Genomic DNA, 26,574 nt, shown 5'->3' with positions numbered 1-26,574 from the left:
TCCTCCAGATATAAGAACACACTTTGGCACATAATAGATGCTCAAAATTATCAGAGCTGGCACATAGTATTTGCTGAATAAAGATGTGAACCATAAGCAACTAAACATGTTAATAACTGCAAGCCTGACAAGATGAAAGAGCTTTAAAGTTCACTATATCTGATTTTTGAGAGTTAAACTCCAGGTTAATATTATTCTGGGTTTCCCTGGCAGCTCAGATGGTAACGAAAAGTCTAGTTATATAGCACTATATAGCATTCTATAGCTATAAAGGCTAGATAGCAGAAACTCAACACACATACTACGGTTGTTATTTGAATTAATAGTTAAATCTAAATTGAATAATATGTATACTTTCTACCTGACCAGAGGAAGTTCATGAGACACAGTGGTTTAAAAAAAAAACAATATTTAATAATTTTAATACCAAGTGAGCTGTAAGAATTGAAACAGAAGTTAGCAGCAATTTATACATTAGAGTAATTATGGTTATTATTATATCAAGAACTTAAATATGTTAAAATAATATTAAACAAATTAATGCATTAACCAAACAGAATTTAGAAGAAAAGGTGACAATCTCTTTTACTTATCTGTTCTAACCCTAACTGTCTACCTAATGGCATGAATGAAAAACAAAAGTGTTTATAACAAAGAGCTGTGAGGAAATTCTTGGGTTCTCTGCCCTATTATTAAATCTCTTGGATTTCCTTATTTTGCAGGACCCTGGAATTAGTCATTTATTGTATTGCTTCAGGAGAATTGGATAACTCAAATTAAAATAAAGATCAATTATTAAGTTAAAAACAAACATTACCCTCAAGGCTTAGGTTCTCTTTATTATCAATGGAAAAGAATTTTCAGCTAAATTATAAGACGAACTTCCAAATGCAAAATTAATGGTCATATATCCAGAGAAGGGCTTCTCAAGTGGCCCTAGTGGTAAAGAACCCACCTGCCAAAGCAGGAGACATAAGAGATGTGGGTTTGATCCCTGGATTGGGATACATAAACAGATCTCTCTCTAGAAGAAACACTTCATGATGTAGCAGAAACGGCTGCAGTTACTAGGACAGTTAACCCTAAAATTTGTCAGTGAACTATCTTCTAAAATGTTTTAAAGGAAAAACTTTAAAGAAATATATAAAACTATACATCTGCATCATAAAGTGGTAACAGAAAGCTTTTTAAATGAAATCTTCAACGACTTACTTTAGAAGGCACTTGCTATACACTGAGTGTTTCCTCTCCTCCCAAAATTCATACGTGCAATACTAATCCCTAATGCAATGATAATCTGGAGACAGGTGGAGGCTTTTGGAGGTGGTTTTGGATGAGATTAGTGCCTTTATAAAAGATTCCCTAAAGACCTCTCTCAACCCTTCTGCCACATGAGGACGCATAAAGAAGATGGCCATCTATGAAACAAGAAGCTGACCATCAGGAGACACCAAAATCTTCTGGCACCTTGATCCTGGATTTCCCAGCCACCATAACTATAAGAAATAAATGTTTCTTGTTTATAAGCCACCTAGTTTATGATATTCTACCATACCATTATAGCACCGTGAATGGACTAAAGGAAATTGAAAACAAATTCACATCACTACAATTAAATTTACTACAGTTATCATAGACAAAATTTCATCTAGTTATAGCTGAAAAGAAATAGCTTTGCACAGGTACATAGTTGCATTAAATCTAACTAGTTAATATGCATTTGTTTACATTTCTACTGCCAACTCCAATCATCTGTACTAACTTAAGGCTCTACAGTCATGAATGTTTACCCAACAATCATATATTTAAATTGCATACTGCACGAATATTATTCTCCTTTTTAAGTAGTGACCTTTGTTCAGTACATATTTCCATATGGATTTATAAATATTATGTAAAGTGTTTATATCTTAGGAAATTTAAAAATAAGTTCACTGATGCTTGGAAGGTTTTTTTCTTTTTAAGACCAGTTATGTTTTTAAATTAAAATACATTGCACAGGAAGCCATGCAGAGTTTCTGGCAAAATCTCCTTAGTCACTCATCCTTGTGATGTCATCCCGGATTATGACATCACTCAAAACTGCCCTATTTTTTAGATCTCTCATTTATACATTCCACTGTACAGCCTTAACTTCCAGAAATGTCTAGTTATTTGCTAAATTACTGCTACTACTGCTATCCTACTTCAACTAAATAGGCAATTTAACCAGTTGATTTTCTATCAATCACCTGATTTTTTTCATACTGTCAAACTTGTTCTTGGACTTCATGGTCTATAATTTTAATACTCTTTTTTTTTTGACAATACCATATAAAGTCCATGCCTTTTTTTGATGTCTCTGTCTCATCCATCTAGCAAAACTCAACAAAAACAAACCAGCTACCTTCTCCATGCTTGTATCTGAACTGCTGAGCACTGCTGGAGAAACAAGTATCATACTCCTGAGGACTGATGCCACCATGAATTCACGGTCTCCCACCAAGATGCTGTCCAGAAACGCTACCATGTTTCTCTAGTCAGCCCTCTCTAGGATGACAATCTCAAAGTACACAGAGTCATCTGAAATGTCTACTCTCTCCTCGTGAACCTTAGCAACACCCTGTCTGGTAATTCTTCTTCACACAGTTAACAAGGACCATTGGATAATAAATATCTCATATGTTTGCCCCCAGATCTGCCGAGGCACTCACATGTATGCCTATCTTCTCCTCTGTTCTCTCATACTGCAACGGAGATGGAAACACTCTATCAAGTTGTCCTCTGAATCCTCCCCTCTGCTACCTTAAGGATCTCCTCTTCAATCAAAATCAATCTGGATTATATGCTATTACTCTACCAAAAGTACTTTCAGTAGAGTTATCCATGACCTCTATATAGCTATGTCCAAAGATACTTTTCAGTCCTGAGACATCCTGCCCTAGCAGCAACCTTTGACACAACTGAATAGTTCCTCATTTTTTAAATATCACTTTCTCTTTGCTTCTGTGATAATCACATTTTATCGGTTTTCCTCTTACTTCTGGGATTACAACTTCCAACTTCTTAGTCTCCTTTTCTAGCTCCTTTCTCTCACTAATGCCTACATGTTTAGGCTATCTCTTTTCAATCTATATATATTCTTAGCAGCCCCATTCCCTTCTATCCATTCAATTATCATTTAGCTGTTGATGACTCATAAGTCTGGGCTTCCCAGGTGGCACAGTGGTAAAGAACCCGCATGCTGATGCAGGAGCTGCAGGAGAAGTGGGTTTGTTCCCTGGGTCAGGAAGATCCCCTAGAGTAGGAAATGGCAACCCACTACAGTATTCTTGCCTGGAAAATTCCATCCATTGTCAGAGGAGCCTGGAGGGATACAGTCCTAGGGTGCGCAGACATGACTGGGCACCCATGCATGACTCATAAGTTCAAGCCTAGAGCCTACTTCTAGCACCTACGTTTGAGATCCCTAATGTTTGGCTGCTACTTGGTATCCTAAAGTTAGACTGTCCAGCTCTGAAAGCCAGCTCTGCTATTTTGTATGCCCTTGGGTAAGTTACTTAACTCTCAGTGCTCTGTTTCTTCCTATATAAAATGAGGATAAAAACAATATCCACTCTTACTTTATAGGGCCGTTGTAACATCTGGATTAATGTTTGTCAACGGAGACTACTTCCCTTGTTCACTGTTTCTGCAGCACCAACTGCAGTGCCTCAAAGTAGGTATTCAATAGCATATGCTGATTCACTCAATACATGAACTCAACAGATGGTAAATTATCCCAATTCTCAGGAATTTTCTACCAGTCCCATTAAATTTAAAATTCCTTGCTATAGCTACCTCATGATACCTTTCTAAAAGACATCATAGTAATTTCAAACAAAAAACATATAAGGAAATATTCCTGGAAAAATATAGCATTTGTTTAAATCACACACGTATATACACATAATCTGAGGTTTCCCTGGTGGCTCAGACGGTAAAGCATCTGCTTTCAATGTGGGAGACCTGAGTTCGATCCTTGGGTGGGAAAGATCCCCTGGAGAAGGAAATGGCAACCCACTCCAATACTCTTGGCTGGAAAATTCCATGGACAGAGGAGCCTTGTAGGTTACAGTCCGTGGGGTCGCAAAGAGTCGGACACGACTGAGTGACTTCACTTCACTTATATACACATACAAATTTAGTATTAGAAATCCATGTCAATGTAATTCAGGCAATGAAACTGATTTGAAGCACTGGTTTTAACAGGTATTGTAAATTATGGACTATTTCAACATAAATCTAAATGTAAACATATTACCTCATTTTTTACATTAGGTTTTATAAAACAAGAAATACCTGGTCTTATGAAACACTTTAACGGAAGAGAACAGTGGCTGGACGAAAACCACCAGGTCCACAAGGAGGGCTCAACACAGCAGGGTGATGCCAAAGAGCAACAATCTGCTTGCCCACCAGATGACTCAGGGCTGGTGACAGGTGCTTCTGTTCCATAAAGTACTTTACCTCTGTTTCTCAACTTTGCTGTTTGAAATTTGGAAAGTTAGAGAAGTCTAGAATGAAGATGTTTCTTAGAGAAACAGAACTTTTGCAGACATGTGCTAGAAGAGTAGCCTTTTATTTGAAAAGTTAGTGAAGATATGTATTCCTATCCCATGATGATTCCTATTCCTATCCCTATCTCTACTTATTACCCTAGGGCCACAGGATGGAAGTCTTTTCCTTGTGGTGCAGGCTAATTCCAGTTTGGGAACCCTTCAAACAGGTCTCCTTCTCACAAATTCCTATCTTCTGCTTCTCCTGGCAGTTAGGAAGGCTACACAGTTTAACCCAAGTCAGTGGCCACTGGGGCAGTCGTTAACACTATTTACTCCCAGGCAGGCAGAGGAACCAGAGATTAAATTGCCAACATCCACTGGGTCATTGAAAAAGCAAGAGAGTTCCAGAAAAACATCTATTTCTGCTTTTTTGACTATGTCAAAGGCTTTGACTATGTGGATCACAAGAAACTGTGGAAAATTCTGAAAGAGATGGGCATACCAGACCACCTGACCTGCCTCTTGAGAAACCTATGTGCAGGTCAGGAAGCAACAGTTAGAAGTGGACATGGAACAACAGACTGGTTCCAAATAGGAAAAGGAGTATGTCAAGGCTGTATATTGTCACCCTGCTTATTTAACTTATATGCAGAGTACATCATGAGAAACACTGGGCTGGAGGAAGAACAGGCTGGAATCAAGATTTCCGGGAGAAAGATCAATAACCTCAGATATGCAGATGACACCACCCTTATGGCAGAAGGTGAAGAGGAACTAAAAAGCCTCTTGATGAAAGTGAAAGAGGAGAGTGAAAAAGTTGGCTTAAAGCTCAACATTCAGAAAACGAAGATCATGGCATCTGGTCACATTACTTCATGGGAAATAGATGGGGAAACAGTGGAAACAGTGTCAGACTATTTTTTGGGGCTCCAAAATCACTGCAGATGGTGATTGCAGCCATGAAATTAAAAGACGCTTGCTCCTTGGAAAGAAAGTTTTGACCAACATAGATAGCATATTAAAAAGCAGAGATATTACTTTGCCAACAAAGGTCCGTCTAGTGAAGGCTACGGTTTTTCCAGTGGTCATGTATGGATGTGAGAGTTGGGCTGTGAAGAAAGCTGAGTGCTGAAGAATTGATGCTTTTGAACTGTGCTATTGGAGAAGACTCTTGAGAGTCCCTTGGACTGCAAGGAGATCCAATTAGTCCATCCTAAAGGAGACCAGTCCTGGGTGTTCACTGGAAGGAATGATGCTAAAGCTGAAGCTCCAGTACTTTGGCCACCTCATGCGAAGAGCTGACTCATTGGAAAAGACCCTGATGCTGGGAGGGATTGGGGACAGGAGGAGAAGGGGACAACAGAGGATGAGATGGCTGGATGGCATCACCGACTCGATGCACATGAGTTTGGGTGAACTCCGGGAGTTGGTGATGGACAGGGAGGCCTGGCGTGCTGCAATTCATGGGTTCGCAGAGTCGGACACAACTGAGCGACTGAATGACTGAACTGAACTGATGTGGTGGTAACACTGCATTCCCTCCCCCAACCCTTTAAGTTACAGTGACCAAGTGACTTGCTTTGGCCAATGAGAAGAGAGCTGAAGTAACAGGTGTTTTTCCAACAGCTGCATCAAAAGACACTGCGTGGTTTTCTAGGTTTTCTTTTGCTACCTCCCCACCCTCCAACACCCTGACTCCTGTCTTGGCAAATGCAAATGACTCAGATGGCAGCTGGTCCATCTGTGTCTGGGCCCCAGAGGGAGGTTGATGAGAAGCAGAGTCGTGGGCAGACCATGTGGCATGCACCGGACAGAAAGTGGGTAGAGCATATTCTTTTGAACCACTAGGATTTTTGAGGCTGTTACTGTATCATTCTAGTCTCTTCTAACTGATGTGAATTTGCAGTCCTATTTCATAAAGAAACAAGTTAATTTTCTGAGTTTCCCTCTCCTTTAGGTGCCAAGCCTATCATCTTGTTTGGTCTATCATCTTTATCAATCAGATGCAAATCTATACCAGCTTCGGGCTTATATATTAGCCATGAATAAGTTTTAGAGCTGAAATTATTGGCACACTGTGGAATTGCTTTCATGAATTACTGAGATAAAGTTCTCATAGCTAACAAAATTTCTGTGCTTTCGAAAACAATCATAAATACAGGATAGAGCTCTGTACAGAGTGAGACATATAGCAAACCTGAGTTAAGCAGCAGGGATGATTTCTGTAACTCAATGTAGGACAAAAAAAGCAGTATTTTCGTTTGACTAAAGTGTACATTATTTTAGAATCAATTCCACCTACTCCTAGATCCCTTTTAAAGTATAACATAAACTTCCAATCTTAATAAAATATTCAACATGAAACAATTTAACTCATTAACCATGGAAACAATGACACATTTAAGCAAAATTACTGTCATCTAGTATCATTTTGCTAACTTAAACATTTTTAAATGAAAATATTACTTATTCAGTTTATCATACTCCTTTATAAAAGTTTCAATAGTAAATTAATATCTAAAGTATATGTAAGGAACATCACTAAATAAACTCTACAAAATTGATGTCTAGCCCCTGTAAGCATCCCAAATACCTGAATCCTATTATGAGATTTAAAAAAAATAGATTTTTCTACCACTATATTCACATTCTCAATCTAATTTCCCTCCTCCCCACTCCACAATCCTTCCCCCTTCCTTTAGGTTTACCCCCTTGATATTCTTAAAATTAGTGATATTAGCTACTTCTCTTTTTCAGGAAGCTCTTTAGCCATCTTTCCTACTGGTATGTCTGGAGCAGTGGATTTCTTTTGGTTAATTTGGGAAAACATTCTTTTGCAGCCTTCAAAATGAAGGTTATCTGAGTAAATTGATCTAATGTAAAAATCCATTATACATGTTTCCCCAGTCTTGGAGCAGATGCCCTTCTTTCTTTTATTCACTGGAAGCTCAGTCAATCTTTTTAGCTTTGATGAGTTGACTTTTTTCCTACTTCACACACTTAAACCATATTAACTGAATGTTTCCTCTGAGAATGAAATACCTGGTCAGTACTAAATGTTCTCTCTCAATTTATAGTTTTTCAAATCAGGAAAAGCCTTCCTAAGTATTTTATTAAATTATCAGTGTCCATAGAGCTTGTATATTTCCTCTGATTGTCTTATCCACCATAGTGAAATAATGTCCTTTATTTTTTAAACTCCCAGGCATTTTTTTGTTCATACCCTTCCAACAGAGCCTCAATTTCCTGTTTAGAAATTATCTCTATTTGGTCTTCATGGGATACAGAATTCAAGCCGCATGGAAGACTCCTATCATATCTTCTCTTTCATTTCCCAAGACCCTCATGGGGCCACATTAACTAAAACAGACAACTGACCTTTCTGATAGGGCTTTGCGTCTTGACAAGGGTAGAAAAAAATCAGTGATTTATTATTTCTAGGATGTCCCAGAGTGATTGTTCAACTATAAAAATCCTCTCTGGCACCTTGAGAGTGTTAGGTTCAATTTGTTCTTCAGCCTTTTTTTACATGTCTGTGACATGACTGTATCCCATTAAATTAACTTTCTGCTCAACACAACCATCGGTTTCTGTGGTACAACTAACAATAATATTTGATATAGGCATACATGTTATTTTCTACATGTATCTTGTCTCTTGAAATGCCTTGTTTTGCATTTGCTGATCTTCAATGTCACTTTTGCTTTGGTTACTCTTAATCAACATTTTCCAAAATTTGTTCTGGGAAACAATGTTTGTAACTCAGTGTTAGCAGATGTTACATTAAGAAAAAAAAGAGTTTGTGGTTAAGTAAGTATGGGAAACACAAAGATAAATAAAATTAGTTTCTTTTTCTGTGACTTTGAATTTCTAAGAAAAAATATAGGATGTAGTTTTTCCTATTTTTTAGAATGTACACAGATACAGATTTATCCTGCCATATCTAAGGTGATCCGTAGAATATAATTTGGGGAATGCTATTCTAGAGGCTGCTATTTACTGTCTTCAATAGAGACTTTAGTTTCCCTCGAACTTGTAATAATACAGCAATGCTATCTCTTTTATGTTTAATACTATTTAGTGTTTGGTATTCATCTTATTCTTATCCCATTGGCTTACACTTTTTGTGGTTATCTGTATCCCTTATATAGACTCTGGAAATCCTGTGACTTGGTTTTAAAAAAAATGCTACAACATATTTTAACTGAGCTAGGGCATTTTAAGTTTTGAAAATGTATTTCATGTGTCTATCGTTCTTTTGGTAGGTTTAGAAATTCATTGACATTCTCCATTATTGCTCAGTGTTTCTAACTGTAATTTTCCTGAGGCATGTAACCCAAAGCAGTGGTTTCTCTTCTGTTTTTGCAGCATAAATTTAAGAATCTTGAGCTTATATCAATGTAGGCCTATATACTTCTGAAGGTGATTTATAAGATGTTCTCAGAATACGCCTGAACCTCAGCGACGAAAGGAGAATGTTAAATTATGGTGATTTAGCAGTCCCTCTATGAGATAATTTAGGAAGATGAATTTTCCTAGACTATCTTAGTAATACCTTGATCTACATAAAAGTGTGTAGCATAGAACTTTATCAACAATCAAAAACCAACTAATTCATAATGTGGCCATGTTGATGTTCTTTTTATTAAATGAATGCCTAGTTTTTCATTTTGATATGGAAACAAATAGATCAAGCTCAGACTTAGGGTAAATAATTTTTCCTTGATCCTGTTCCTGACAGCCAATTTTCCTGAATGCATTGGTCAAATGAAAGGTAACTATCAGTGATGAGGTAACTGGTAGGAAAAAACAGGAGATGATGGTAAAACAGTCTAATACTAATTGTTTCTCATCTGGCAATCCCACTTTAAAGAATAAATGTATTTACTGGTTGATTATAGCTACATTATTCAAACTATAGGAATACTGAAAACAACCCAACTGTCCAACATTTAGGGAACAGTGAAAACTGGTGAGAAGATGAATCTTTAAGAACTAAAATTAAAAATATATTCTATATAAACACACAAAAGTATATAACAAAGGAAGTTAAGCTAAGTTAATTTTTACCATAAAATTAAAATACAGAAAATATAGATAAAATTAACACAATGTTTTTTGCACATGAATAAGGACAAAGCATATATACTAAAAGAATAATTATTTTCAATGGAAGTGTTCTTTATGGTCTTTTGCTTACTACAGTTAGCTAAGCATAGAATTTTAAAATACTCTTACAAGGTCCTAGCCAAATGATTTTATCCAGGCAAACTATCTGTGGGTATTATATTTTTATCAGTAAATAAATATATGTCTCTAATAAGAATACTCATATATAGAAACAAACACATAAACTTAAGACACTGTTATGAGTGAAAAAGTATCCCAATTTACATGATAAATATTTAGAAGAAATACATAACTGCTTCTCTTTGCATGCTTTATTACCCTATCTGAGTCCAGATACAATGAAGTAGTCCTATTTCCTCCAAATTGTCTCACCCCCACAGAAATGATGACAAGAGTTAAAACCAAGTATGCCACATCAAAAGGAAGGGAATATGCAGACACTGGGTACGCAAAGACACAAATGCTAAAAGCAGAAATTTGTTCAGTAAAAAACCAGTAGCTAATTTTAAGTAGGAGTTTTAAAAATTATGGATTCCCTTGCTTAGTGTTTAGAACATCCTAAACCAAAATGAACAACTGAAGTTATTTGGGACTAGAAAAAGGGAAGAAGAGGGATAACGAAGAACAGGATTTAACACAAAGAGGACAGGTTAAGAGGAGTGTAGAAGCCTTCTCTATACTTTGAAGACCTCTATGGCAGAGTAAAATCTAAAGTGAATGACAAGCTGTTTTGCTATTACTAGGAAAGTGCCTGAGAGACAGAACAAAGGAACGCAGCCTTTCTCATTAAACGTTTACTGCTCTGCTTCCGCTTGTGTGAAGGCGCACAGAACCACATGGACTAGTATGCTAGGTCAGATCCACTCCTGCCCCAGCCAGACTGCTGAGGCTAACACAAAGCTGATTGATATGCAAATGAAATATGTGACTGTTTTTCCTTGATGTCAGCTTCTAACACTGTTGACATTGAAAGTGAGGTCCACTAATGACTCTTAGTGGACACTTAGGTTGTTATTCATAAAGTTGCCCAAAGCCTCTTGAGGAAATAGCATCTATGCTTTTCATGAGCATGATATAAAAATCTCTTCTTAATCTACTGATAAAAAGCAGCTCTTCTTTGCTCTGAGTAGCAGATAATTAATGAAGCTTAACCTAGGAAGAGCTGCAAAACACTTTACAAGGACGTACTGGCCTACAGGACTTCTAACTGGGAAGCAGAATATCTCACTCATTTTCTTAAATACTAGTTTTTATATCTCACTTGCCAAGCTTTCTTTATTTCAGATTTTTTTTAATTAAGCCAACATTATACTAACATGTCTGATGGCTCAGTGGGTAAAGAATCTGCCTGAAATGCAGGAAACATAGGAGACAGGGGTTCGATCCCTAGGCTGGGAAGATCCCCTGGAGAAGGAAATGGCAATCCACTCCAGCATTCTTGCCTGGAGGATCCCATGGACAGAGGAGCCTGGCAGGCTACAGTCCATGGGGTCACAAAGAGTCAGACATGACTCAATGACAGGGATATATACTAAAATTAAAATAATTTTTAAAGAAAGAAATCCACAAGCTTGCCACTCTACTAAACCTGATGACTTTGTCCACAGGCATATATAATTTGTAGTTTTAATCACATGATATGTAACCTAACGGAGCCAGGCTTTTTTAAAGGCATTGTTTAACATTTTTTGACATGCATGTTCTGCTGAACTTTCCCAGTGTGGTCACTTAATTAGTACATAATAAAAGAAATTCAGTATATGCTAGAGGCCAACCAAAATGTGAAAATTTAATGGATACCACAAAAGTCATATAGAAAATACGATTTTAAGACACTTCATAATTCCCATTTATAAGCCACTTTCCATCTTACCTCTGCTCCAGACAGATAGTAGGCTGAGATTAGTCCACCAACAAAGCGTATATTTACTTCAAAAACAGAAACTTCAGCATTCTGTGGGAAACAGAATAAAGGATGTTCATATGTAAATGGTACGATACAATTGAGGAAAATATCACCATGAAAAGTGCATGAAACATTTAAATTTTGTTCAATCCTATATGCTTGCTCAGAGAAATTTATACACAAGAGGAAAAAGCTTTGTCTTTTAACTGTCAAATATATGTAAATATTATAGGTAATTTTGACTCTTAAATACCAATTATAAAAATATTTATAAAATGAAGTTATTTCCTCCTTCTATTCAGTAGAGGTTCAGTTCAGTTCAGTCGCTCGGTCGTGTCCAACTCTTTGTGACCCCCATGGACTGCAGCACACCAGGCCTCCCTGTCCATCAACAACTCCCGGAGTTCACTCAAACCCATGCCCATTGAGTTGGTGATGCCATCCAACCATCTCATCCTCTGTCGTCCCCTTCTCCTCCCATCTTCAATCTTTCCCAGCATCAGGGTCTTTTCCAATGAGTCAGCTCTTCACATCAGGTGACAAAGTATTGGAGTTTCAGCTTCAACATCAGTCCTTTCAATGAACACCCAGGACTGATCTCCTTTAGGATGGACTGGTTGGATTTCCTTGCAGTCCAAGGGACTCTCAAGAGTCTTCTCCAACACCACAGTTCAAAAGCATCAATTCTTTGGTGCTCAGCTTTCTTTATAGTCCAACTCTCACATCCATACATGACCACTGGAAAAACCATAGCCTTGACTAGACACACTTTTGTTGGCAAAGTAATGTCTCTGCTGTCTAGGTTGGTCATAACTTTCCTTCCAAGGAGCAAGCGTCTTTTAATTTCATGGCTGCAGTAACCATCTGCAGTGATTTGGGAGCCCCCAAAAATAAAGTCAGCCACTGTTTCCCCATCTATTTGCCATGAAGTGATGGGAGCAGATGTCATGATCTTAGTTTTCTGAATGCTGACCTTTAAGCCAACTTTTTCACTCTCCTCTTTTACCTTCACCACAAGAGGCTCTTTAGCAGATGTGACAGGCTCAGGGTATTCTAGTATTCTGTTCTGTGTTCTTTTATTTTATTCATTTTCCTGTTTGGCCATAAAGGCTCTTTATACATTGGCTGGTAGTTCAACATTATTCTATAACTCTTTCCGCATCATTTTAGGTATTAATAGCACAGCTAGAATGTTAAATAGGATCTGAAGTTGGAGTGGCTTGGGTTCTAGTGCTGGATCTCAAAAATACTGCTTTTGATCTGGGATGGTCATATTTCTTTGAGAGTAAGTTTCATCTCTAAGTAGAGGATTATATGTTGGACTTCCCAGGTGACTCAGTGGTAAAGAATCCTCCTGCCGGTGCAGGAGACGCAGGAGATGTGGGTTTGATCCCTCGATTGGGATGATGCCCTCGAGTAGGAAACGGCAACCCACTCCAGTATTCTTGCATGAAAAATGCCATGGACAGAGGAGCCTGATGGGCTATATAGTCCATGAGGTTGCAAAGAGTCAGACACAACTGAGTGACTGAGCACTGAGCAATAATATATGTTGAACCTTGTTAAATTAGCTCTTATATACACCAATAATAGCTTGCTTTTATTATTATTTATTAAGTACTATATCCTGCATTATAGTCATATAGTCTCTTTATATGACTAAGTCTTTTAATCCTCACATCAACTGTATGAAATAACTGCTATTCTTTTGTCCATTTTACAAATGGAGAAACAAAATTATAGTGGTTACTGTGACTATTTTAAGGTCAGACAACTAGTAAGTGGTTGAATCAGGATTTAAACTTGAGTACTCCGATTCGTGGTCTCTGTTATCCTCACTCCTGTCACCTCACATGATAATGCATCAGGTATCTTTATTAATGGTCATATAATTCTGGCATATAATTAGTAATTATTGCCAACAACTGTTGCATAATATTTGACTATTACATTCTATTATAGATAATTTAGCCCAGCTAACCTACAATAGAAGTTAGATACACTTTGTTATCCAACCAAACTTTGGGTCTGCTTGCCCACACAACAAAGCCAGTCCACTGACATCGGGTTGCAGTGAAGGGAAGTACAGTGTTTACTGCACGATGCTACTGAGAACAAGGGCAGCTCATGCTCAAAAGACCTGAACTCTCGCTGGCTCTGAGGGGAGGGGTTTTAAAGGCAGTGTGAGGGAGGGGACTGCAGGGTGCATGATCAGCTCATGCACCATTCTCAGGATTGGATGGCATCAAGGTAAAATTTCAAGCATCATCAATATTCTGGTTTCAACTAGACTAGGGTGTATGTGCTTACAGTCAGCAGTTTTCATCTGGGGTGGGTCTGTTTCCTGTAAAAATAACGTGAGAATGTGTGCCAGGCCTTTATCTGTATCTTTCAGGGATACTGGGAGTTCAGTGATTATGCTATGTGGCAGATTTATAATCTAAATAGCTACCACATTCCAGGCTCAATAGCTATTTTTCGCTTCTACATTTTCACATTTCCTAATCATTAACTCTTGAGCCAGCCTTTTGAGACTCAAGAGAGGCCTGGAAGACTAAAGCAAAGGTCTTTTGCTTCAAAGGAGATTGCATGTACACCCGTGGTGGATTCATGTCAATGTATGGCAAAACCAATACAGTATTGTAAAGTAAAATAAAGTAAAAAAAAAAAAAAAAAAAGGATAGGGACACAGGGCCTTGTATGTTGCTTCAACTCCAAGCTTTCGTTAGCTTCTTTACATGGTCATTGGGCCTACGTGATAATTGTTCACTTTTGCCTAACATCAAATCAGTCACCGAAATCACAAAGGCTAATAGCAAACTAATATATGGAGTCAATATCCAGCAGATGAGCTTAGTCACAATTTTTGGAGAAATTATTTCCCTTAACAAACATTTATTAAGCAACTACTATGTGCCAGGCACTGTCCTAGGTTCTAGGGACACAGCAATGAAACCTCAGGTCCTCAAATTATGGAGTCTACATTTTAGTGGGAGTCTACATTTTCAGGAAAAAAAGGATATGTGTTTTCGTTTAATTTCCACATGTTCTCTCTAAAAAGGTGTAAGTGTCTCACAAATTAAAGCTAAGTAATTGCTTAAGTTACAACTTTGTTTTCCAAAAAGTTTCTTGCAAAAGGAAGATCATGAAAATTACTTAGACAATAACTAGGTTAGAGTTAGGGAAAACCACCATAATATATGACTCTCTGGTGAGTTCATTTAGTTGTATTCCCTAATTTGTAATATGTACCTAAAACCTAATATAATTTGATTAGAGAACTTTACATAGTAATAATTTATCTGTGATGTGTATCACTCTAAATGAGCATCATACAAATATTGGTAGAAGCTTTAATATTAAACAAAATTCCTGATAAGGAAAAAGGAAGGAAATTATTAATTATTTTTGCTCACACAGCCACACTTATGTCTAAAGGTAATAATGTCTAATAATAAAATCTAATAAATAAAACCCTCAAATCTTATCACTCTCAATTTGTACTTGTGGATTTTAGTTTTTAAACCTAAGAACAGTCATCCACATTTCTGCCTATTGAAGCATGTTGATTTTATATTCTTATTCTAGCTTTGGGTTCATTTGCTATACATTTTTTTTTCCTCCTTTGAAAACTTTGGATAACTGGGACTTTCATATAAATATCTGATATAACTTATTGCAAAGTAGAGGACTGAGCCATGTCAAACACCATCATTAATATATCTTCAGCAAGACATCCGTCACTTACAGGGTACAGCTGTTCAACCAATTATTGATCCAACAATGTGTTCTAGAACCTAAATTCTATTTATCTTCCTCTGTCCGAAGATATTGAGAGATGGTTTTGCAAAGTGCCCTGCTCAAGGTCAGTGCTTTGTCTTTTGAATTTCTCAGATCTAATAGTTTGGTGAGCCCGTCCAAGAAGCAAATCTGGCTTGTTAGTGAATCCATGCAGGTTCCTAGTTCCTTGTGTTCCTGTCTTTAAAGTTCTCATTCAGGAATGTCAAATCACCATTAGTCATACACAATAGTCATATTTACCTTCTCTTGGGGGCCAAAACTACATTTGAATTCCCAATATATAATTTTTCATCCTTTTTTTCCCCCCAAAGTTAAATCCAACTTATTTGAAACCTAAGTTTGAGAGCTTTTAACATTTGGGGTTTTACTATGTTTTAGGTAAGAAGAATGAAATTTACATACTTTAGGTCACTCTTTACAGATCTGTAGATGAAAAGGACTAAGAAGATAAAAACATAACATCTTGCTTGGCTATAGTCGGGGCAAAAGACTATAAAAACACTGCTCTAGAGGAGACAGCTAAATGTGAGATCCCAGGCAAACCACATATTCTGAGTCTTGGTTTTCTCATTTGTAAAAAGGGACCATGCACTTCTTACAGGGCACTATTAGTCCATGCATTGCACACACTGCCTGGCACAGGTGAAAGTACCCAGTAAAGAGTTGATGCCCTTACACTGGACAAACCTCAGCTGAAGTAAACCAATAAGGCCTAGCTTCTTCAGGGATGAATAGCAAATCAGAAACTGCAGAATCATAATCTTCTAAATACTAGAATGCAAACTGATCCTTTTGGGAGTCATGTCCCATACCCGTATAAGTGAGTTACGTTTCAAATCCTCCTTTTGAAATATAGTATCCTAACCAAACTTCCTTTTGTGCTTAAAGTACTTTATACAATATCTGGATTTTCCAAAGTGAGCTTCTACAATCTGTGGGTTTAAGGCCAATTTTATAAATGTCTTGATTCTAATTTACATGAAAATAAACTTATTAAATTTGAATGAAGATACGCATCCTATTAATATTAATGCAGCATCTTTTCAGATGCTCTAAAACTTCTCTAGTGATTCACTCTAATGACAGAAGAGGGGTCTGGGCAGGGAGAGAGCAGTATGTGAAGGATGGGAGCCCCAAACAGCCTGTAACACTAGAATTTTGTGTGATTTATCTTAACAATGTAGATTTTGTAATCTCTTTTAATCTGTGTTTGTTTTTTTTTTACATATGTAATCTTTAAAAAATCTTAAAAATGGGAGTATAAGTGCTTTAAATGTTGTGCTAGTTTTTTCTGTACAACATCACGAATCAGCTACATGTATCCATATATCCCCTCCCTCTTGAGCCTCCTCCCACCTCCCGACCCCATCCCACCCCTCCACATCATCACAGAGCATCAAGCTGAGTTCCCTGTGCTATACAGAAGCTTGTGTTTATTTTAAATGAGACTAAATTCCCTAAATCTTTAAGTAAGGTCACATTTCAGGAACATGCCCTGTGTATTCTATGGTGTCCAGTACACAGTGAGTGTACACAGGTGAGTGCCAGTTTGAGAAGTAGATTCAGTCTTTGTTAACTGCATGCACAATGGATGAGCAAGGGGAAGCTGGACATTTTCGGCTTAAAGCCTACCCACAAAACTATGTGGGCTGGAAAACTGCTCTTTCACTTTGACTTTCCTCTACCAATAGCTGTTGAATCAAAGAACACACTTAACCAGAATCACACATAAATTAAATAAAATATGTAGTATAATTAAGTTTGCAACTAAAATCAAGAGGTAAAATCATGCAAAAACTAGGCTTCCCTACTAAAGTCTCATATTGCCCAGGGTGTCTTAGACTGGTAATTTCCACATTAAGTTAACCCCTTTCCTTAGTACTGCTGTCCTCTGGCATACTAAGTATGTGTCTATGTGCTTGCTATATACAAATATAAATAAAGTGAAAGTCACTCAGTCGTGTCTGACTCTATGCGACCCCATGGACTATATAGTCCATGTAATTCTCTAGGCCAGAATACTGGAATGGGTAGCCTTTCCCTTCTTCAGGGGGTCTTCCCAACCCAGGGATCGAACTTAGGTCTCCCGCGTTGCAGGCGGATTCTTTACCAGCTGAGCTACAAGGGAAGCCCTGCAGCTTAAGAGAAAGATAAAAAACGTCTGACACTTGCAGCCTATTTTCTCCGTTTGGGGGCCCCTAGCCTTCCTGCCTGTTATCCTCTCATTCTCCCCTCTTCTTTTATGAGAATTATGTTGCCAAGGGAAAGGGGTGTTGTTCTCGTTCCGTAACTGCTTCTGCGCTGATAAGGGGCATTGTACCTAAATTGGTGAGGCAACATATTATCCTAACCCTCATATTGAGGATCTCTGATCCACACATATACATTTCAATCTCCTCCTATAACACAGGATGGTATTTTAAATAACTCAAAGAAACTTATTAGGTTGTATTTTTTTATAAGCAACTTATTCACTTTTATAAGCAAATTATAAGATGATGTATGGATGTGAGAGTTGGACTGTGAAGAAAGCTGAGCGCCGAAGAATTGATGCTTTTGAACTGTGGTGCTGGAGAAGACTCTTGAGAGTCCCTTGGACTGCAAGGAGATCCAACCAGTCCATTCTGAAGGAGATCAACCCTGGGATTTCTTTGGAAGGAATGATGCTGAAGCTGAAACTCCAGTACTTTGGCCACCTCATGTGAAGAGTTGACTCATTGGAAAAGACTCTGATGCTGGGAGGGATTGGGGGCAGGAGGAGAAGGGGACGACAGAGGATGAGATGGCTGGATGGCATCACTGATTCAATGGACGTGAGTCTGAGTGAACTCCGGGAGTTGGTGATGGACAGGGAGGCCTGGCGTGCTGCAATTCATGGGGTCGCAAAGAGTCAGATATGACTGAGTGACTGAACTGAACTGAAGATGATAGATTTTAGTAAATAAAATAACAGGCTTGCCCATTTGAATAAGAAATTAAGGTTGTAGAACAGATTCAGCCATGGATTTTGATTGAGGAATTATAGAGGCACAAACTTTCCTTGATAGATACATTGCTCCTTTGCACCTTCAGGCTTTAAGATAATTATTTAAAATCAAACCTGCATCAAGTTTAAGGAATTCTCCTTAATTCTTAATTTATGTTCCATACAGCAGGACAGACTGGATTGCTTTAAACTGAAAAAGACTTCTTAGAAAAGAATTTTTATTTCCAGAAATATCTTAATTTTAAATATCTTAATCCTATTCTCGATTCCAATTATTAGTTTTTTTTTAGACTAATACTCTGAGCCTTAATATCAGAGAATACTTCTCTCCTAGCTATTCCTCTAAACTTCCTGTCAGTTTTCTACTCAATGAACTATAAGCAAGGAACAAGCAAGTATTAATTAATAACAGCTGCCCCACTACAAACCAATGCCATAACTCTGTTTAATAACAACTGCTCCACTACTAACATGTGCTAACCTAGACAGCGTATTAAAAAGCAGAGACGTCATTTTGCTGACACATTTCCATATAATCGTGGGCTTCCCTGGTGGCTCAGAGGGTAAAGCGTCTGCCTGCAATGCAGAAGACCTGGGTTCGATCCCTGGGTCAGGAAGCCCCCTGGAGAAGGAAATGGCAACCCACTCCAGTACTCTTGCCTGGAAAATCCCATGGACAGAGAAGCCTGGTAGACTACAGTCCATGGGATCGCAAAGTCGGACACGACTGAGTGACTTCACTTTCACTTTCCATATAATCAAAACCATGTTTTTTCCAGTAGTCATGTATGGATGTGCGAGCTGAGAAGGCTCTCAGAGCCCAAGAAGGCCGAGCGCCGAGGAATTGATGCTTTTGAACTGTGGTGTTAGAGAAGACTCTTGACAGTCCTCTGGACAGCAAGGAGATTAAACCAGTCAATCCTAAAGGAAATCAACCCTGAATATTCATTGGAAGGACAGATGCTGAAGCTGAAGCTCAAGCTCCAGTACTTTGGCCACCTGATGCGAAGAGCTAACTCACTGGAAAAGTCGCTGATGCTGGAAAATATTGAGGAGAGGAGGAGAAGGGAGCAACAGAGGATGAGATGATTGGATGGCATCACTGACTCAACGGGCATGAGTTTGAACAAACTCACAAAGATAGTGAAGGACAGAGAAGCCTGGCATGCTGCAGTCCATGGGGTCGCAAAGAGTGGGACAGGCTGAGCAACTGAACAACTATGCTTTATCTTATATTTATGTTTATCTTATCAACTATGCTTTATCCACTTACAGTGGAAACAGCATTAGACTTTTCAAGACAGGTAACTACCCATAAGCTTTGTCTATGTTTAGGCTTAGCATACACATTCACTTGTATGTGGTACTTCAAAGTGTGTGTTGTAGTAACATCTTAAAGATTACATTTCCTCTTAATAGATTAAATTACAATATTAAACAGTATAGCTTAGTATAATATGTGTCCAAGCAGCTTTTAACTTCATGTTTAAGTAACATGATAGACCTCTTAAGATGAACAAAGTAGAAATTCTTTGGGCAACAAAGATAGGCAAATCACCTTCTTCTCTCTGTTAATAGGTTAGTTTTACCAAGCAGGTCCAGAAAGGCCCTCAAGTAGCAGTCCACTCTATCACTGATTACTGTCAGAGGGATCATAGCTCAGTATCCTTATAGCTAAAACCGAAATCATCTCCTCTGGCAGACAGTGATTAGCATTCAGAGAGAAAACACTGAACAGCTCCATTTGACAGGATAATTAACTCAGTTATCTACACCATCGGCTGTAAAGGCTGCTCGAAAACAGAGCTTTTATAAAAGCAATACTAAGGCAGAGGTCACTTCTCCTATACTCCATGGTACGGAGCTCTGGACCTAAGCCAAGGACTCATTCAGGCACTTGAAGAAATCCCAATTTGCTTCTTGAGGTCAATTTACAACCTTCAGATAGAGAAGCCTACAGCTTATTTTCTAAAAAGTAGGATGGCATTCCAATGGTGTAAGAGAATCATCTGGATCTTTAAAAAATACAGTCACTGTTGCTACCAATACCTCTGTTATCTAAAACATATGGTGTTCATTACAATTTAAAAGCACAATTCAAGTGTTTGCCAAAGATCAGTCTCACTGTGTTGCTAGTTAGGGTCTGGAACAAGCTAATCATTAGCTTTGTCATTCTCAAAGCTCATCCTCTCATACAGAGATATCACTTTACCTCAATGCAGGAAAAGCCTTTTTAATAATAATTTTAATATAGTTTCGATTTTTCCTGAGGGTTTATATAAGAAATTGTTATATGGAGAAAATGTCTATGACATAAAATTCATTATGGAAGTCAGTTTTCAATATTCCTCACGGAAGGATCTAGGTGATCAATACTTCTTTAAAGTCACAGTAGAGAGAAGGAAGGAGAAGGCAATGGCACCCCACTCCAGTACTCTTGCCTGTAAAATCCCATGGACTAGGAGCCTGGTAGGCTGCAGTCCATGGGGTCGCTAGGAGTCGGACACGACTGAGCAACTTCACTTTCACTTTTCCCTTTCATGCATTGGAGAAGGAAATGGCAACCCACTCCAGTGATCTTGCCTGGAGAATCCCAGGGACGGGGGAGCCTGGTGAGCTGTCGTCTATAGGGTCGCACAGAGTCAGACACAACTGAAACGACTTAGCAGCAGCAGAGAGGAGGAAGTTCAGAACTGAGTTTGCAAAGGCCTAAATATGAAACTCCTGATCATTTGTTCTTAGGTTAATGATCCTTCGTATCAGGAGTCACCAAAAACCTGTTCTGGAAGTAGGTTAGGGAAAAACAAGCACATCACTTGCACCTGAACTGCGGATCATTTCTAACTATTTAAAAATATGACACAGCGCAGTGTCATATTCCATGTTCTACCCATGTTCCACGTCAGATTCTTTCCTAGCTGAGTCTAGCACAGTTTGTCAGCAAGTAGGACAAGGTAACAACATCTCATCATTTCATTAATCTTTAGTGAATACCTATGGAATGATTCATCCTAATGAGTACTGAGATATCAAGATTACATGCCTACTTTTGAGGGACTCAAATTCTTTGGCTGCCTATGTTTCTCAACTCTCGGCAGTTCCTTTCCGCTAAAAACAGGGTACTGAGTTAGGCAGATCTTATTAAAAAGCACAAGTCTTATCTAATGCATGATTTGCAGCAGATTAATTAGTTACCTCTTCGTCTATAAAAATAGGGAAAACACCACTTACCCCCTGTAATGTGTCACAAAGATTAAATCAGGTAATCTATGAAAAAAATCACCTAGCATTAATACTCTGTATGTCTCAGTACTCTTTAAATAGTAATTTCCTTTGTCCTTTCTTCATTTCCTAAAAAACCTGGCCTGAGCTAGGTAATTTCACTATTATTCCTGCTAGACTATAAGCTTCATTAGGGTAAGAACTTGACAATTAAAAGGTAATTACTATAGCTATATTTAAAATGGATAACTAAAAAGAACCTACTGTATAGCACATGGAACTCTGTTCAATGTTACGTGGCAGCGTGGATGGGAGGGGAGTTTCAGGAAAAATGTATACATGTATATATAAGGCTGAATGCCTTTGGGGGTTCACCTGAAAATATCACAACATTGTTAATGAGCTATTCTCCAACACAAACTAAAAGGTTTTTTAAAAGGTAATTAGTATATAGTTAATACAAGCATGAATTAATGAATGAGTAATGAGTAGCCGAGGATCTGCTTCAGATTCCTTGTCTTAGGATTACTTTGAATTAAAACCAGAAAACTCAGCCACCAGAGTCTACCCTTATAGTTTTCTTCCCAGACCTTTGTGCCTTTAGACAACTGGAATAAATACAAAGCTCTACCTGAAGCCCTCGATCCTATAGATTATCTCAGTGATTTAAGTCAGTTGTTACAGCCATTTGAACTTTGTACTACCAAGTAAGCAGATTCATCAACTTGCTATGCCTTAATTAAAAGAAAATGAGTTTTGGTTAATGACAGTATAAACCAATAAAAAACATGTACTTTATACCTGTAAGTGATACAAATTGAATATTTCACATATAAACAAATTTATTCTTGACTGTAAGATTTGTTTATACTCAGGAGCACCACAAGATAAAACAACTCTCAACAACAGTGGTTTTATTTCAGTTTCATTCTTATTTTTCCCTTGCAATAAATTTGGATGCATTAACTTTTTTTTGCATTACCTTTATACTGTCAACTAAAATACCTTATCAGGAAAAAGCGTTAATTTGAAAACAAGCAATAATTTATCCATGCTGGAATGATACTATATGTTATCCATAAAAATAAGTTTTCTGTCTAACTTTTCCAATTTCTCCTTCCTGTACATAAATGGAACAATGTTTTCAGCCTTTTCAGAAAGAAAACTATAATTGTTGACACAATTGCCAGAATCTCTGGGTAGAACAACTGAATACAGGAAAGATTCTTTTATGGGACATAATAAAACCAACTAGAAGACTGTAGCTGGAGCACTTTAAATCAATATAGTTGTCCTGAATTTATATGTGTTATTAGTTTTAATATGGGAAGTATTATCATTTGGATGTTACTGATAAACTTTTATATTTTTAAAGAAAAATATAGCAATACCCAAAGTTGTTGTTCAGTTGCCCAGTTGTGTCCAACTCTTTGCAACGCCATAGATTGAATACTCAAAGAGAGAACTGCAAAAAATACGTTTCAAGACCTCTCACATTAGGAACAGTAAAATAAAGTGAAATTTGAGATCTGTGACCATGGTTTTTAAAGTATATTTTGAAGGGTATAGCCCAAGATTATCAATAACAGTTCTAAATTATATTTTATATAAAAGTCTGTGAAGTCATTGAAGAAAATCTTACAGAAATACAAAAGTACAATTTTAAAGAAACAAAGCACAGTATCTTAGGCATCATTCAACTGATAGTCTAATTCCTTTATCTGACAAGCAAGGAAGTCAAAGAACTTGCTCTTCGTAAGTTCTAAATAGCCTGATATCCCCTATTAGATTCCCTTTGCCTCCTCACAGGCTCCTACGGTCCATGGAGCACATTCATGTCACCTGGTCATGGTCTGAGGCCAGCCAACTGCCTTCTGTTACCTTGACTATTACTGTGTGAGGCTTTTGTGCTTCATCCTTTTAAATAAATGATTCCAGAGTTTCTCAGACTACCACTGGACAGGAAAAGCAAAGAACTGCTGCAGTGTTCGGGGAAACTTTTGGGCAGCAAAGGCATAAGTGCCAAACAAGGAACCTGGACACTCTTTAGCCTATGTCACTAAGGTCTACTCTCCTGGAAGAATCGAGGTCTCATTCTCCTCCTTGTCCGGAAGAGAGGATGGGGAGGGAATACATTCTCCATTCTCTCCTCCATATATAGTTGAAGACAGGCCATAGTTCTTTACCAGTAGGTAGCTGAGTTTATGCAAAAATAACGTGGCAGGACAAAAATACTATTAAGAAAGAACTGCTGTTGTTGTTCAGTTGCTAAGTTGTATCCGACTCTTTGCAGCCCCATGAACTGAAGCACAACAGGCCTCCCTGTCCTTCACCATCTCCTGGAGTTTGCTCCAACTCATGTCCATTGAGTCGGTGATGCCATAGAACCATCTCATCCTCTGTCGTCCCCTTCTCCTCCTGCTTTCAATCTTTCCCAGCATCAGGGTCTTTTCCAATGAGTCAGCTCTTAGCATCAGGTGGGCAAAGTACTGGAGCTTTAACATCAGTCCTTCCAATGATTATTCAGGGTTGATCTCCTTTAGAATTCATTGATTTGATCTCCTTGCTGTCCAAGGGACTTTCAAGAGTCTTCTCTAGCACCACAGCTTAAAAGCATCAATTCTTTGGTGCTCAGCCTTCTTTGTGGTCCAACTCTCACATTCATATGGGACTACTGGAAAAATCCTCAGAAAGAAACCTTTTGGTTCATTGCCTTAATTTTTCACACTCAGGTCTATTGGTTATATCTGAGCTACCACAGGTCATATCCAACCAAAAAGCCTATATTGGTTATATCTGAGCTACCACAGGTCATATCCAACCAAAAAGCCATAGAATCTTACAAAATCACTCAATCCTTGAGCTTGTTTTTTCATATTTAAAGTAAAAAGACAGAACACGTCAATTTCCAAGGTCCCTTTATGTTGGAATACTGTGTCTTTTATACTCTAAATTCAGTTATAGGCAGACTAAACGCAGACTCATCTGATTCTTTAACTCAGTGATTTCCAAAGTGGGTTATTTATGGCAATTAATTAGAGGAACAGGAATATGTTTTTAATTCAAAGAGGCAGGAAAAGGACTCAGTGTTAGGCTGCCTTTAATACTCTGGATGGTGCTGGTGAGAAGAGCTCCACAATGCAGAGGGGTCAGCAGGGAGACACCCTTTCTCTGTCCATTCTCAACATACAGCATGGTACTCGTGCCTGGTTACGGGGATTTACAGATATTAGCAAATGCTTAGCAGATAGAAAGAGGCTTATAAGAATTTCTGCAAAGTAATCTCAGATTAAACATAATACAGTGAAATAAGTCAAATACCACATGATATCATTTATATGTGGAATCTAAAAAAATGATACAAATGAACTTATGAATCAGAAACAGACTCACAGACATATAAAACAAACTTCTAGTTATCAAAGGAGAAAGGGGGAGGGATAAACTAGGAATTTGGGATTAAAAGACACATACTACTGTATATAAAATAAACAACAAGGACTTACTGTAAAGCTCAGGGAACTCTATTTAGTATTTTGTAATAAACTATAATGGAAAGGAATCTGGAAAAAAGTATGTGTGTGGGTATGTGCATGTAACTCAACTTAAAAAAATACCGACGATGCAAACGTAAGTGAATGACTAAAAATCACCAGGGCCAACTTTTCCTGTTCTGAAAACAAGTTCTTTGTTAATCTCATTATGAGGGTAAAGGAGGGACTGTGGAATAAAATTTGCTCTGACAAGATGTAGTCCCAAACTATCATGAAATGTTCACTACCCATAATTATGAACCTTTTCCTTGATGTACAGTGGGTACTGAGATTTATTAAAAATGATAGTATGTGTACAAAATTTTAAAAATATTTCATATAGAAACTGATAAAAGTTTATTTTGGGGATTCCCTGGCCATCCAGTGACTAGGACTCCATGCATCCACGGCAGTGGGCACAGGTTAGATCCCTGATCTGGGTACTAAGATCCTGCAAGCCCCGTGATACAGCCAGAAAAAAAGGGTCTACAATCAACAAAGTTTAAAGCCTTATTTATGGGAAAGTGGATGCAGCTGCTGCTGGATGCATATGGTGCGGTCAGATAAGCTACTTCCCGGTATTACTGACTCGGCATCCATTTTGTTCGGCCAAGTAGCTGGTAGGGGCTTTAAATGAACACTGGCCCCTCAGGAGAATCCCAGGGATGGGGGAGCCTAGTGGGCTGCCGTCTGTGGGGTTGCACAGAGTCAGACACGACTGAAGTGACTTAGCAGCAGCAGCAGTCCCTCAGGCAAGAGTGTGCCCTTGATAACAGCCCCAGGGTCACAAGTAAATGTCAGTTCCTGGTAGGGCTCCCTCTTGTGATCATGTTTCCCCCACCCCCAGGGCCCGCCCTCTGTGTGCCCTTCAGAAAAGACCTTACTGGAGCCTACTAAGTTGGTTTGAATTGACCAATTCGGCCTTACCTTCGGAACCCTGAAGCACTCGATCTACCGTCATAAAGGCATGTGCCCCAGGTCCTGTCTCTCTGTCCATACTCTGCCTTGACCTCTCTGTGTGGCCCCTGGAGGTGAGTCATGTACCTTTTCAGGACCTGTTACGTAATAAACCTCTCTATTTCAATTTCTCTTGCGGTCTTTCATTGAACTGCAGCTTACCATATAACACCCTGGGTTCTAGCTAACAAAGGTTCATCTAACAAAGTCGCAATATTGCACCATGGTGCAGCGCAGAAGCACAAGGCTTTTGTGGGGCTCACGGCTCTGATGTACAACTATCTGTGTGGTCTAGAGAAGCCCTGAGGCTCTTATTTCTAATCTGTGAAGGTGTGAAAATAATACTCATTTCTTGGGGTTACTGTGGGACTTGAACAAGAATACTTGGCATGTGTAGGTCTTAATAAATATTAATTTCTTCATTCTTACTCTTAATTTGCCAAAAAAAAAAAAAGATGTATTTGTGAAGTAAGGAAGGGAAAGTCAAGAATATAGTATGATACTATTTAAAATTGCATT

The 26,574-nt window shown here is 38.2% G+C and overlaps 1 protein-coding gene across 1 annotated transcript in view; it reads right to left on the bottom strand.

Annotated features, from left to right (window-relative positions):
* MAN1A1 (mannosidase alpha class 1A member 1) overlaps positions 1 to 26,574 on the bottom strand; it is a 169,497-nt gene that overhangs the window by 95,618 nt on the left and 47,305 nt on the right. Inside the window, exon 4 of the mRNA XM_052645819.1 lies at positions 11,524 to 11,604. Within this exon, the coding sequence (XP_052501779.1) occupies positions 11,524 to 11,604 (81 nt within the window). The remainder of the gene's footprint in view (positions 1 to 11,523; positions 11,605 to 26,574) is intronic.

This window comes from Budorcas taxicolor, chromosome 9 (assembly GCF_023091745.1).
Source record: "Budorcas taxicolor isolate Tak-1 chromosome 9, Takin1.1, whole genome shotgun sequence".
Classification (NCBI taxonomy): domain Eukaryota; kingdom Metazoa; phylum Chordata; class Mammalia; order Artiodactyla; family Bovidae; genus Budorcas; species Budorcas taxicolor.
This window is presented reverse-complemented; position numbering and strand designations above follow the sequence as displayed.